The sequence below is a fragment of the Cynocephalus volans genome, chromosome 3, assembly GCF_027409185.1.
Source record: "Cynocephalus volans isolate mCynVol1 chromosome 3, mCynVol1.pri, whole genome shotgun sequence".
Taxonomy (NCBI): Eukaryota; Metazoa; Chordata; class Mammalia; order Dermoptera; family Cynocephalidae; genus Cynocephalus; species Cynocephalus volans.
Window position 1 is genome coordinate 82,780,332 of NC_084462.1, and position 14,051 is coordinate 82,794,382.

Sequence of the window (14,051 nt, forward strand, 5' to 3'; positions counted from 1 at the left end):
ACCAGCGCGGCCAGTCCCCCCGGCCCTTGGCGGCGCTCCCCGGGCCACCCGCCCTCTGCACCGGTGCGCCCCCCGCCCGGCCCCCCGCGCCCGTAGCCCGCACACACTCGTCCACGCCCCCCCCCTCCCGGCGGAGCTGTAGGTGTTGTGCCTTCTACGCCGGGCCGCAGTGCGGCTGCGCGCACTGGGCTGCCTCCGGGGCTGGCAGGGCAGCGGCGGCCGCGGCGGCGGCGGCAGCGGCGGCGGGGCCGGGAGCGAGCGGCGACGGTGTGGGGAGTGGCGTGGAGCGGAGCCTGGGGCTGCAGCAGAGCGGGGACCCCGGAGGAGAAAGCCCCGGGGGCGAGGAAGGAAAGCCGGGCCGCCAAGTCCCTGAGCAACCGTTCTCCTTGGATTTTGCGGGGAGCCTGTCCCCCCGCACGTCGTCTTCAGACGCCCCCTCCTCACCACCCCACCCCACCCCCAGGCCCGGCCGCTGACGGGAGGCGGCGGCGGCGGCGGGGGGCTGAGGGGCGCCGCCATGCCTTTCCCGCGGTGAAGCGCCCCGGCCGTGAGGAGCCGCTCGGTCTCCCCGGTGATGTCCCCCAGGCGGCAGGCGAAAGCGACTCACTCGAGCCCTGGGGTAAAGGCCTAGCTTATCCAGCTTCCTTCCTCCTCCTCCTCCTCCTCTCCTCCCCCTCCTCTTCTCCTCCCCCCTCCCCCTTCGTCCTCCCCTCCCCGTCTCTTCCCTCACCCTTCCCCGCGCCCCCATCTTCCCTCCCTCCCTCCCACCCCTCCAGCAACGATGGCAGAGGAACAACAACAACCGCCACCACAGCAGCCTGATGCCCATCAGCAGCTTCCCCCCAGCGCCCCCAACTCGGGGGTGGCTCTGCCAGCCCTTGTGCCCGGGCTGCCAGGGACAGAGGCCAACGCGCTGCAACACAAGATCAAGAACTCCATCTGGTAAGAGGATCCTCCATCGCTGGGGTAAAAAAGCCCAGGCACATTTCTGCTGCAAAGGGGGTGGGGGCGGCGGGCGAGGGAGCGGAGGAGAGGCTGATGTATTCATTGAATGTGGGTTTCCCGAGTCGGGTGCATATTTGTAGGATCTCTGGAGGTATGGGGACTTTGCATCAGCCCCTGGTGTCCTTAGCCAAAAAATGCTTTTAAAACCCTCACCTCAATTGTGAGTGCAGATAAACAAGTTATTTGCGTTTTTCATTTAGCGTAAAGAGGAATATAGGTCGAAATTAAGTCGTATTGCATGATGGTAGCATGAATTTGGAACTGGGAAATGTAAAATGTGTTTACTCCTTTTTGTAGTCATAGAGGGAGGAAGAAGTGTATTGTGAATTTTCACCAGACATTGTGCGTAAGAATATTAATATGCAGCACAAAACCTAATGTGTCTCTTCCTTTCAGTTGGGTTAGCAGCTGTTTCTGGGTGTTTTTGCTTCCTTTATTCTAATATTAAATTTCCCTTCCAGGGAGTTTTTTTGGTCTTGTATTGATTGTGAAGAAAGTGCTTCTTAGTATAAAATATTTTACTTTAAGGTAGTAATTTACACCTGTAGTGATATTTTGATTTTAAAAATGGGAAATCAAATAAAAGTCTTGCCATTTCGTGTGTCTTTTTAAAGAAACTATAGATGAAATATCCTTTGCTATTTCTGTACTTTCTTGTATGAGAATTTCCAACATTTCAGCATCAGGTCGAACTCTTAAAGACTGGTGGCAGTCTTTTAATAATACACCGAGTTAAGCCTATCCTCTGTTAGAGCCATTGCAAATATTCCTTGAACATGAACTTGCATTGTTTTGAAGGATTCTTCATTAACTGACGTTTTTTAAAAGTGTAGCACTATTTTTAAAATGGAAAGCTGTATTGCTTTTTTGTTTAAGAGATTGCTTTTAATAAACATTTAAAAATAGGATTAAATGTGGTGTTTAAAAAAAAGCCCTGATTTTGAAAATTAAATCTTGCAGGTCCATCATTGAAATATAGCTACTAAAATATCAAAACTCCTTACTTTTATATTGCAGTTTAAAAACAAACGTATCATAAAGCAGCTGGCATTGCATGTGCAGTACTTGCACATTTAAAAACAGTGACAATTTTTAAAAACAAAATTAAGATTTGTTATATAGCGATTTTCATTATCTTCTTGGCATACATCCATGTTGTCATGATGGTAATATGAAGTAGGTCAATGCAAGCTTTAATAGTTTCCTACTACACAGTAGTTGGCAGTTGAATATCTTGCTTTCAGTTTTAATTTTAAAATGAAGTTTAAATATTCTAAAGGAGAATTTTTTGGCTTTGACAATAGTCATGTTGTGGCATCTTGAATAGGTCAGATAAATAGGATTGTCTTGTGTATGTGTGTGAGTGTGAGAGAAAGCAGGCTTTATTCTTCAATGGATACCCTCATCCCCTTTTTAAAGGTGTAATTTAAAAGAAAAGATGGTTAATTTCCTGCTTACCATCAAAATTTCCACAAAACCAGTGTTTTTTCCCCATCTTAACTTGATGTAGCTTAGTGTCTTTGAAGTCATCATTAAATTGAATTAAGCACCTTGGTTTTTACATTCAGATGAGGGACATCCAAGTTAAAGGACTAAAATCTTTTGAGAAAGGCAAATTTTAAAAGTTAAGGTATACTTTAACTTATTATGAGAACAATAAGGAAAAAGAATCTTCGCTTTATACTTTTAAAATAAGAGTTTAATAGGCAATTGAGTAAAGCATTTGGATAATGATGATAATAGAGTACACTCTTTAGTAAATCATGTAATTTAATTCTTTTATTGATAATTGATATTTACACATCCATTACAACTTAACTGCCCTGACTTTAACATGAGAAAAACTTCCGGAGTAGAGTGCACTTCAGTTTTTGATATTTGCTCTGAAAAAGTAATGGACAACAATACCTTAATCCCAAAATGCATTTTATATCTTTATTTTTCAATTGTGATGGCGCAGTAACTAGCATTGAATTTTTAGCTTTAGAAATCCTATTTGCAATAATGGTCTCTTTATATTATATTTAAAACTTTAGAATAAGCAACGTTAGTGGTTAATGAACAACATTAGTGGATATATTTGATATATGGTCTCATACCCACTGCTCCACAGACTGGATTTATATTATTCATCAAATGACTATATAAAATAAAGATGCTAAAAATTGAAAACTCCTTTATCATCTATTCCTAAGAAATAATTTATATGTATTGAATTTAAATCTCTTTAGTAGATAGGATTGCAATTCTTTAGGTATATCATTTCACATTTTTCTGAGGCAATAATACCTTTTTATCAATTTTTTTATCTCCTGATAATCTTCTGAGAGATTATCAGTTTTGTATTACTTCCAATATTATCCTTTGGTATCATTTCTAATGAAGAACTTAAAATTACATTCAAAAGAAATGTGGCATTTAAAAATGATCAGATATTGGGTAAGAGGCATAAAGAATAATTATGATTTGTAATAATGAATATACTAATAAAAAATAAATTAAAAAATGATCGAATGGGTTTTGCATTTAGGTTGATCATGGTTTCTAAATTACTGGGCTTGCAGGTCACAAACAAGTCTGTACTTGTCTTCCTACTCTACAAATATAAATATAGTATGTGATGTAGGCCTTTAGCTGGACAATGGGTTGTTTATTATCTCAGTTCATAATTAATTTATTCTGTTTATTAAACTAAAATACTGTTTGATAAAAGTATGTCCATGGTAATTTCAAGCAATAAATGAGTCTTTGAAAAAGAGATGAAGTATTCACAGTTGAAACCACGGTACTTAATGATATTGGAAACTATATTTCTTAAGAGTTGGAAATATAGTATGTTTTTAAGGTAGTTCTAGAAAATAAATATACTGCTAACTTGATAGTGTTATGTTTGTATGTGTTTATGAATACCTTCAACGTAAATCCAGGTTAATAAGCCTGCACATTTATTGACCTACCTCATTCCCACTCGGTAGACAAAAGTTCTAAATCACACTCTTCACTTGAAAGGAGACTTACTTGTAGAGGTGTGTTTTAATACTAAATATGCTATAAGAATGTTATTTGTATTTTCTAAACAGTAGAATTTTATGAACTTTTTTTATTAAAAAAAGAAAACTAGTAACCTATGTCTTTTTTCTAAATGAAGACTCATTCTGGCACCTAACACAAAGCCACAACTCAACCTAACTGTACAGTTCTTTAACTTATATTGCACCCATCTTTGGTTACCTAAAAAAAGAATACTAAAGCAAGTTTTCCCTTCCTCTTATCTCCCAGTGTCTTCCTAGTTAAAAATGTATATATGAAAGTTTGTATTTAGTTTAAACAACAACAAAAAATTTACTAAGTGCTTTTCTTTTCCTTTTTTAAGCAGTTGTACTTGATAGAATGAAATTACTTATAGAATAAAATTGCTATGGAGAAAAAATAGGATAGAAAAAAATTACATTTGAGATCTCTTCTGCCTGTGATTAGTTAAGTTTAAGAGTAGCCCATACCTACATGTGTGGGAGTGGTTAACATATTTGAGTTAGGCTTTAACATTGATGATAAACTTTTACCTACAAATTTTTTAAAAAACCTGATGTTTTATTGTAGAAAAAATCCTAATACTGTATTTACTCAACAAACAAATTCAAGGATTCTTAAAAGAATTAGTTGTTATAATATGTGTAACTCTTTATTTGTAGGTAAGACCTTATAAACCGTTTCCTGAAACGGCCCTATAAGATGTATCATTGTTCTACCCACTTTATGGTAAGAGATAAACTGAGTGACCGGGAAGCTGTAGGATTCCTCTGATTCATTATCAGATCCTGGAAGCAGTGCTGGGTTCAGTGTTCCTTGTCTTTATTTAATCCTGTAAGTCATACAGACTTCTGAATCTTGTATGTTTTAGAATGATCATCAGAGTAGAATTATTTATCTGGTCCATTTTGGATGTTTTCTAAATTCTAATTTAAATCCAAATTGAGCAATATTTAGTTTCTTATTGTGATGACAATAAACATTAGATATTAAGTGATTAGTCTCTTGTTTCCATCTTAACTTACAGTAAGCAAAGTATGGTGATCCATAATGTTGCCATAGTTCTGATTTTTGTCTCCTGTCCTAGAGCTCAATAGTTCGGTTTTATCCTTGGTTCTGGATCAGTTTATTAGCTCTGTCTGAGAAATAGTTATTGTGCCTCTAACTGCAGTGGGAAATATTTACGGTAAGCTCATAATTTAGAGTTTACTTTAACCATAAGTCCATGATCTTCATTTTGCTTTAAAAATAGACTGACTAGTACACCAACTGCTTTTCATATATTTTTGATTAGTTGGTTGACATGCTGCCTACACTGAGTTCAGCCTGTCTTCAAAAAGACTTAGGGTACTTTTTGCTTGTCTGTATTGAGGCAAGTGTAACAGTTGTGTCCCAACACTAAGTGTTTCTGATTCCAGAAAGAAGGCAGTTACAATTTGGAACTGATGAAATTGTCTTCCCTGTTGACCAAAAAGGCAAATTAAGTAATTTCAAGCCCGTCGATTTTCTCGTCTATTTAGTTTAGGTAACATATATGTATTTATATAAATAATTGGCCAATTTGCTCTCTCCATTGGAAGGTGACTTGAATGATGGTATGTGCTGAACTGATCATTTTCTGTCTCACCATTAGTTTTTCGTATTAGTAGGTGTTGGGAAAATAGAATAGTTTGGTCAGGACCCTCACCTCTGGTCCAGTTGGGTATGATTCAACACTTCCTTTGTAAGCAAATTGTGTGTGTGTGTGTGTGTGTGTGTGTGTGTGTGTGTGTGTGTGTGTGTGTGTGTGTGTGTGTGTGTGTGTTAGTGCGCATGCGTGCCAATGTATCTTTTTAGTTTTGTTGCTATGCTTGTGTTCTTCAGAGTTTGTGAAGCAGGCTGGCTGGCGGTTGACTACCTCCGGTGGCCACCGCCACACAAGCACCCATGCCTTTCCAACCTGCGGCTTCCAAGGACCTGTTTGCCAGTTACCTAGCTCATAGACCTGTGTGTAAGGGGTCTGGTGACCCAGCCTGGCATGTGAGGGGTCTGTGACTCAGTCTGGACAATGGGCTTGAGGGGTCTGTGAGCTCCAGACCCAGCCCTAGCTCAGCAATTGGCCTAGTTGGAGCAGGATTACCAGCAGGTAAAAGAGTCCGACAACTGGCGTGGTCTCGTAGTTTTACAATTGGCGTCATGAACAGCATTAAGATCACTACAATTGGCGATGTTGGCAGGATGCTGATATTAGTCGTAGCGCCACAATAGGCATAGTCTGTGACAGGATTCTGAGCAGGTACAGGAACAAAAAGCCCTTGGAAGAAGGAGGAAATGTGGCTACTTTTGAATATGCTCTGCCCTATGGCCACCTTCCTGTTGACCGGGATCTGGTTGCTGCACCGTGTACTGCAGGGCAGCATTAGACCAGGTACTACAACACAAAACCGTTTGGGAGGGGGGGGAAATGTGGCTGTCCTTGAGCTTGTGGTGCCCATGGCCACTTTTCTGCTGACCAGAGCCTGGCTACTGTTAACTATGCTGCAAACTGATCAAGATTTGTGGCAGAAAGCAGAGTTGTTGGAAGCACGGATAAATGTCCTGGAGGATGACATGCAGTGACTGGCCACTCCTGCCTCTCACACCAGGGAAGACGACTAACCCAGTGGTGAGTTAGGGAAAACCATGCGTCTCCAGGCACGACCTGTTGTGCAGAAGAAATTGAGACAGTATAGCAGCAGAAACAGGGAGAGCCCATGGCTGCTGCAGCTATGGGACGTAGGGGTGGATGGTGTAATGTGCTTTAGAGACGACATAGTAAACGCATGTTGCATTTGTCTGAATGAAGGCAAATGGCTCGGAGGGTGCCACTTAAACCCAATGGCTCGATGGGTACTGTATAAACCCGAGAAAAGAGTGCCACTTGCAGATGGGCAGATGACACGAGGATGGGTGCCCCTGCATAATTTCAAGTATGTTTTCACCTGGTGAAAAGGTGGAAAAGTTAGTCTCTGATACTATGTGCCTGTTCAGTGGCAGCGGTTACAGGAGAGCTGCAGATATGCACAGGGGCAGGGCAGCCATTGCTTGATGGGCTGGGAAAATGCAGCTGTTTGAACTGTGGGCAAATGCTGCTGCAACTGCGTGAGACTGAGTGAGTAGCCGGTGTAAGTTGAGCTGATTGAAGTAATTCAAAAGCCAGAATTTAAAAGGGAAGCAGAGTGTAAAGATTCAGAAAATTTGCAGCCTGGCCATGTGATAGAGAAGCAGACAGCAGGAGAAAAATGCAAGGGTGAAGCAGATAAAGTGGTTGCTAAAGACATTATCTTGGCTGTGAGGCAGCCAGATGCTACTAACCAGGACAATGGAGAAAATGCCCTAAAGGCATTTGAGAAGTGTGGAAGGGTGCCTCACCCATCACAGACCCTGAGGCCTAGAAGGACTGAGTTGTCCTGGAGGACAGACCTGGGGTGCAGCTGCCCTCAGCAAACTGCTCCCTCATCTTAGCTGCTTTGGCTGGAGTAATCCTGCCTCAGCACCTCTGAAGAAAAAGAGCCAAAAACCTTGGTGACGTTCACGTTGTGTTAAGTTTGCAGGCCAGCAGTATGTGAGAGCAGTGGAGGTGTGGCAGCCTCAACCCAGATTTCGGAAGATGTATGAAAAAGCCAGGGGACTCAGGCAGAGACCTGCTGCCGGGGTGAAGCCACTGCAGAGGTCATCTACGAAGGAATGTGGAACAGAAAATTAGGGTCGGAGCCCCCACGGAGAACCCCCATTGAGGAAATATCTAGTGGGGCCAGGATGGCAGGACTGCCACCAGGAGCCCAGAACTGTGGGGCTGCTGACAGTGTGCAGCGCCAGCCTGGAAAAACTGCAGGCACCATGGCAGCTCAATGGTCTGCACTTGGCAGAGCTGTAGGAGTGAGGTTCTCCAATGCTTTAGGGGTCCAGGTGCCCCAGTGTGCTTAATGTTTGCCCTGTTTGGGTTTTGGATTTGTTTGGGGACTGTTTTTCCTTTCTATTCCTCCCTTCCGAAATGGGAATGTGTACCCAATGTCTGTCCCACTGTATCTTGGAAGTAGATAAACTTGTTTTTGACTCTTTACACGTTCACAGCTGGAAGGACTTTTGCTTTTGGTCTCACAGGAGACTTTGGACTTTTGAGTTGGTGCTGCAATGAGCTAAAGGCTTTTGGGACCAGGATGGAATGTGTAATATGTATATGTAAGGGTCATTTATCCTCGCTAAGGGAACATCGTGGAAGATTCTGCACACGTAGATTGTAGGCAAGGGACCTGAAGGGGTAGATTGTTGGGAAAATAGAATAGTTTGGTCAGGACCCTCGCCTTGGGTCCAGTTGGGTGTGGTTCAGCACATCTTTTGTAAGCAAATTGTGTGTGTGTGTGTGTGTGTGTGTGTGTGTTTAGTTAGTGCGTATGTATACCAATGTATCTTTTTAGTTTTGTTGCTATTGTGTTCTTCAGAGTTTGTGAAGCAGGCTGGCTGGCGGTTGACTGCTTCAGGAGGCCACTGCCACACAAGCAGCCATGCCTTTCTAACCTGTTGCTTCCAAGGACCTGTTTGCCAGTTACTTAGCTCATAAACCTGTGTGTAAGGGGTCTGGTGACTCAGCCTGGCATGTGTAGGGCCTGTGACCCAGCCTGGAACAGGCTTGAGGCGTCTGTGAGCTCCAGACCCAGCCCTAGCTCAACAATTGGCTATGTCAACAGGTTGCCGACATTAGCCTAGCATGACAGTTGGCACTGTGAGCAGGATTCCGACATTTGCCGTACTGCCACACTAGGGAAAAAAAGCTTCACAGTGGTAGAAAAGACAGAAGTATCATATCTATTACAAAAGATACGCTTTGAATAAAAATTTATGTCAAATTGCTTTTTGTATTAGAAAAATAATATTGCACACTAAAATTGTACAAATGAAAATTAAAATAAACATTGTCATATTCTCAAATTTGAACACTTCAACCAAAAACAATATGTAAGTACACAACTGAGTATCTGCTGTATACAAAGTGCTGTGCTAGAGACTAGCATTTAAAGAATGCCCTTTCCCTTGTGATAATAACCCTGTAAAATTAACTTAAGCAAAAACGTGCAATAAAACTCTTCTATTCAGTTAGACGTCCAGGGAAAGAAGTGACAAGTGTCAAAGTATGAATTCTAGGAAAAGTAGACCTTAGTTTCCTCTTTTATAAAATGAGAGTATCATACTAAATAACCTTGCAGGTTCCTTCAGCTTAAGTTTCTAAACTCTGTTACTAAAGTAATATTGGCAACAACAATAAATCATAAATACACATATAGCACAGTGAAAGACTAACATAATTAACTTATCACGTGCAATCAAGAGAACATTTTCAATGTATGGATTATTAGGATTTGTCAGTGGTTGCTTGGGTGTTAGCCCAGGAGGAGTATTTGAAGGTATTATTTGCTTATTGTTACCTTATGCAAGGGTGCCGTTAGGTGAGATTAAGTCTGCAAATATTTATTGAGCATGTATTACATTTAGAGTATTCTGAGAGCTGTTGTTTATTATACAGAACTATGTAAGGCTATGTGATTGTCCTGGTTATTGGGGAATTTACTAGCTGCTGGTTGAGAGATTGCAGTAGAGTGGCTATTTGTGTGCTGCTTTTGTTTTGTTTTCTTAATAAAGAAGCGCTCAATACTTATAAGCACCTCACATAAGAACCTTTACTTGTAGTAATAATTTAATATTTTACAAACTATAGAAATGATCCCTGAAAGTATAGTCTTCAAATTTAATATTTTAAGGCTGTAGCGAATGTTATATTGTAAATTTGATTATGTGAGTAAGAAAGGTATATATTCTTTTCAGAATAATTTAGTTTAGGGTTGAGCTTCGTAACTATTCCTCTTCATCTAGGGTAGAAATTTTAATGAGTGATTTTGACAGTGTTCTTTGTAAGCTATAAAGAACAAGACAGAAAGATGGTTAACTCCGTATCTCTGACCAAAGTAGACCACACTTAGGCAGTGCCTCCTTTTCCATCAGTCTATGTTTAGTCTTTTACTTACTCTTCTGCTTTCTGGAAGGTTCTAAGAGTTCAAGTTAAAGATGAGCATCATGGGCCAATAGGAGGAAGAATCTTCCTGCTCTGGGCAGGATAATAAAATAAGGAACAATAAATTCTAAGGCCTTAGTGCACTTAGTTGCTGACTGTGAGATTAAGGTAGCACTCAATCTTAACCCGCATGAATAAAAATTTTAAAACATGATTTAATTTTTCTTTTTTGAGACTATAAATGAGCATTTACTTTTTTCTGTCTCATAAACTATATGCCTTCTATTTATAACAGGAAATAGGAACATAATGAGGTTTTGCTACTTCTGTACAGTATCTCTATCAGGCTTGTATTGCAGTAGCTCCTAAATATATTACAAAAAGTTGTATGGGAGGCGAGGTTTTATATTTCCTCATATCTAAGAACAAACTGAAAACATGCAGATATTCCTTGCTATTTGAATCTCTATTTTGGTTCCTGAGTTGAGAGAATGAGAGGTCAGAGAGTGACAGGTTCTAACCTGTCATTTCTTGGTGTTTCAGAAGGCAGGAGTCCATATGCTGTGAAATACCATCTTCTCCAAATAGGCTTACCTGAAAAAAAAAATTATCTGAACTCATTTGTCATCTAATTTGGGTAGCAAAGGTTCAGATAGCAAAGGACACCTTTACACTCATTTCCATACAGTATTAACTAATTGATTTGGATTTGCATGCTAAGTCTGATTGATTAGTGATGTCTACTAAGGGCATGGGAATAGGAGGTTATGGTACATGTGCCCTAAAATTGCCTCCCTTTTTCTTAGAATTTTAGCTTTGTTATAAATGAAGCATCAGAGTGATTGGTTATCATTGGAGGGTGAGAGTCACTAGGGCTATTGTGTTGCTATTTATGATGCCTAATTTTAAGATACGAACCAAGCATGGAGAGCACTTGGGTTTGTATTTTTCTTTCTATTTTTCTGTGGCTTTTCAATTTTGAGCTCATTGTACTGCCAAATAGCTATAAGATGAGAACGGGGGATTACCATATTAAGTGGCTACTTCAGTTTGCACTATCCATAATGCTTTTTCTTCACTTTCATTATCTAGTTTCTCTGCTTATGCCTGTGCTGGTCCCTTTACCTGCTACCTTAGGAACGTTTCACTTTTTTCTGCTGATGTAAGTATCTAAGCTTAAGATCCAGCACATAAACCACTGCCTCATGGACCTTTCTTCAACTCCCAGGGAAAAATGATCGAGTTGTGTAATTTAATTTTTTTTAGGAATTTAAACTTGCCTTACCTGAAATTAGTCCATTTTAGTGGGTTTTTACTGAATTTAAATGAAACACTGTCATTTTCTAATATGTAAAGTTCATAGGAATTCAGACTGAATATCTCTGAAATAAAGCATCACTGCATAATCAGTAATTTACAGTATGATAGTAGAATGTTATTTGTATATGGGAAAGCCAAGAACTTGCCATTGTTTTTACAGTATATATGAAATTTAAAAATTTAATTGGATTAAAGTGTCACTTCAGTGACATCTTACTTGGATCATAAATTTGGTGCTTCTGGGAACCTGGGAAAAATGTAGTCTGACAAAATGTTTGGTTAAATGTAAGTGAATCACTTCCCTAATTTGATTGCAGTTATTATATTAATAGCATATATATATATATATATATATATATATATAAAAGCAATCTGTGATTTAAAATCTGTCAGATTATTAAATGCATGATCCCTACTTCTGAAGCAGGAGCTATTAGCAAGCAACATTTGGGCAAATTCTACACACGTTTCCAAGAAGTGAGAAGATGAAGGATTAATCCTGAATTTATAGAATCAAGTGGTCAGGGAAAACTGAATTCAATACATGTTTATTTTAATGTTTATTACATATAAAGCATAGGAAGATTAAAAGGTGATAAGACATTATCCCTACCTTTAAAACATTCGACCTCTTGTGTGGTAGATATATGTATTATCGATTGAATTGAGTAAAAGTAAGACTTTGTTTAATGCAGTAATGGTGTAATCAATGGTATAAACAAATAAAGAATTAGATGAGGGAGGGATCCAGTGAGAACATAATTTTTTTCTTGGCAAAGTTTAGGATAGTGGCCTTAATGAAAAATCAAGGGATAGGGTATAGATCAAAACACTCTTAACAGTGTGCTTACTGGGACATCTTTATTCTCACTAGCAGGAATTAGGTTCAGAGTTGTTGATGACCGTGAGCCTCGCCAATAGTGTGAATAGCTTGGAAGAAAATTTGTTTGACTAAGGAGTGGAGTTTCTCAACCAGTCACAATCCTCCCATCCAAATACTGACTTAACAAAGGTAGAAGAAAGAATATAAAGTAATAATAGAGAAGAAAAGGATGGGGGTGGATGGAAACTGGGACAGAGGAGCAGAATACAGTTAGCTACCACTGTCACCTTAAACTTGGCATTTCATAACAACCCTTCTTTTAGATCTTAGTATCTTGCCACCTCAGTTTGCTTCCATTTCCAGTTGTTTTACTCCTTTAAATAGCAGATGTCACTATTCCTTCTTTCTATCAGTCTGGCAATATTGACTTCATCTTTGATTTTTCTCTCTTGTCCCCATGTACAGTATTTTAACAAGTTGTCCAGTTTGCACTGTAACTTAAATTTCTTTTATGTTCCTATGTCCACTGCCAAAGTCATAGTTCAGTGCTTCACCGTCTCACTCATGGACAGCAACAACATAGCTGCTGTCTGCCCTTGGCCTTTCCCCCCCACTATACTATGCTGTATATTGCTTTCAAATTGTCTTCTAAAACATTCTTTTTCATGTAGTTCCCTTTTAAAAACCTACATTAATTTCTTCTTGCTCACCATATTGTGTCTAAAGATTTCCATCAGGTTTCAAAGGCATGTATAATCTAGCCCCATACAGTTAACCCAACCCTATTTCTCACACCAGCATTCAACATCCACTTCAGTCCAGCAAGCACCTCACTGTATTCCTTATATTTTGTGTCCTACTTCTATCTCTGCTTTGTTCCTACTTTATATTTTTTCTGGAATCTTCACTTTCCTGTGTCCACATCCCACTTAATCACATCTTAGTTGTTTTTGAAGTCACAGCTCAAGTCATTGTACTGTGAAACATTCTCTAGTGACCCTAGTCCACATTGGCCTTTTCTTGACCTCAGACTGTATATTGAGTTCTGTACAGTTAAGCACTTAATCACTCTTAATTTTTTTCCCGTGCTGTTCTAATAAATGAGTTCTTTGAAACTAGGGGCAACATCTTTTGTATCGTTTTATTTCTCATCTAGTGATAGGTACTAGTGAATATCTTTTTTGTTTACTGATTCTTGGAGGCACTTCATTTTTTTCTATGTATTAATGTTTCTGTATTTGATATATTTAGTGTGGTAATTTTCTCCTTAAATGAGTTATTAAACTTATGGTGCATTTTATAGAATAGAGGATTTAATAGCAATTGATCTTTTAAAAAATTGCATTGGTAAAACTGAAGTAATAATTTATTAAGAGTTTCTGCTCTACTAGTCCCATATCTTTTACTATATACCTAGATTAAAAAATGTGTGTCCCGAGTGATAGCCATTGTGTCCCTCATTTTAAAAATACTGAGCAGATGACTATTACATGATTCAATAACCTTTCATGACTGAGTATACAACACTATTTAGTTAGAGTTTTGTGGACTGATTAGTTATTAAGTGTCCCAGCGTAGTTCCCAAGAGATAAACTTGGAATTTAAAGATCCCTTAACATTGAATTGGTAATGGCTTCCTTAAAGTTTGGTCATGATGGAGGGTTTGAGCTAATTTTTTTAGTAAACAAGACCCAAGGTGAAGGTAACTTGTTGAATCATGGTCAGAGCCTGAAGATGGCAACGGAAACCTATGAGTGAGGGCAGAGAAAGAATGAGGCAGGTTTATCTGGCAAATGAGGAGGGAATAGGATAAAATAGGAAAACAACTCTGAAGTGTTTCAAATTCAT

General features: G+C 39.6%; 1 protein-coding gene across 1 annotated transcript in view; it reads left to right on the top strand.

Annotated features, from left to right (window-relative positions):
• The first annotated feature begins 265 nt into the window (after nt 1–265).
• Nucleotides 266–14,051, top strand: part of RFX7 (regulatory factor X7) — a 137,405-nt gene continuing 123,619 nt past the window's right edge. Inside the window, exon 1 of the mRNA XM_063091316.1 lies at nt 266–942. Within this exon, the coding sequence (XP_062947386.1) occupies nt 782–942 (161 nt within the window). The 5' untranslated portion in view covers nt 266–781. The remainder of the gene's footprint in view (nt 943–14,051) is intronic.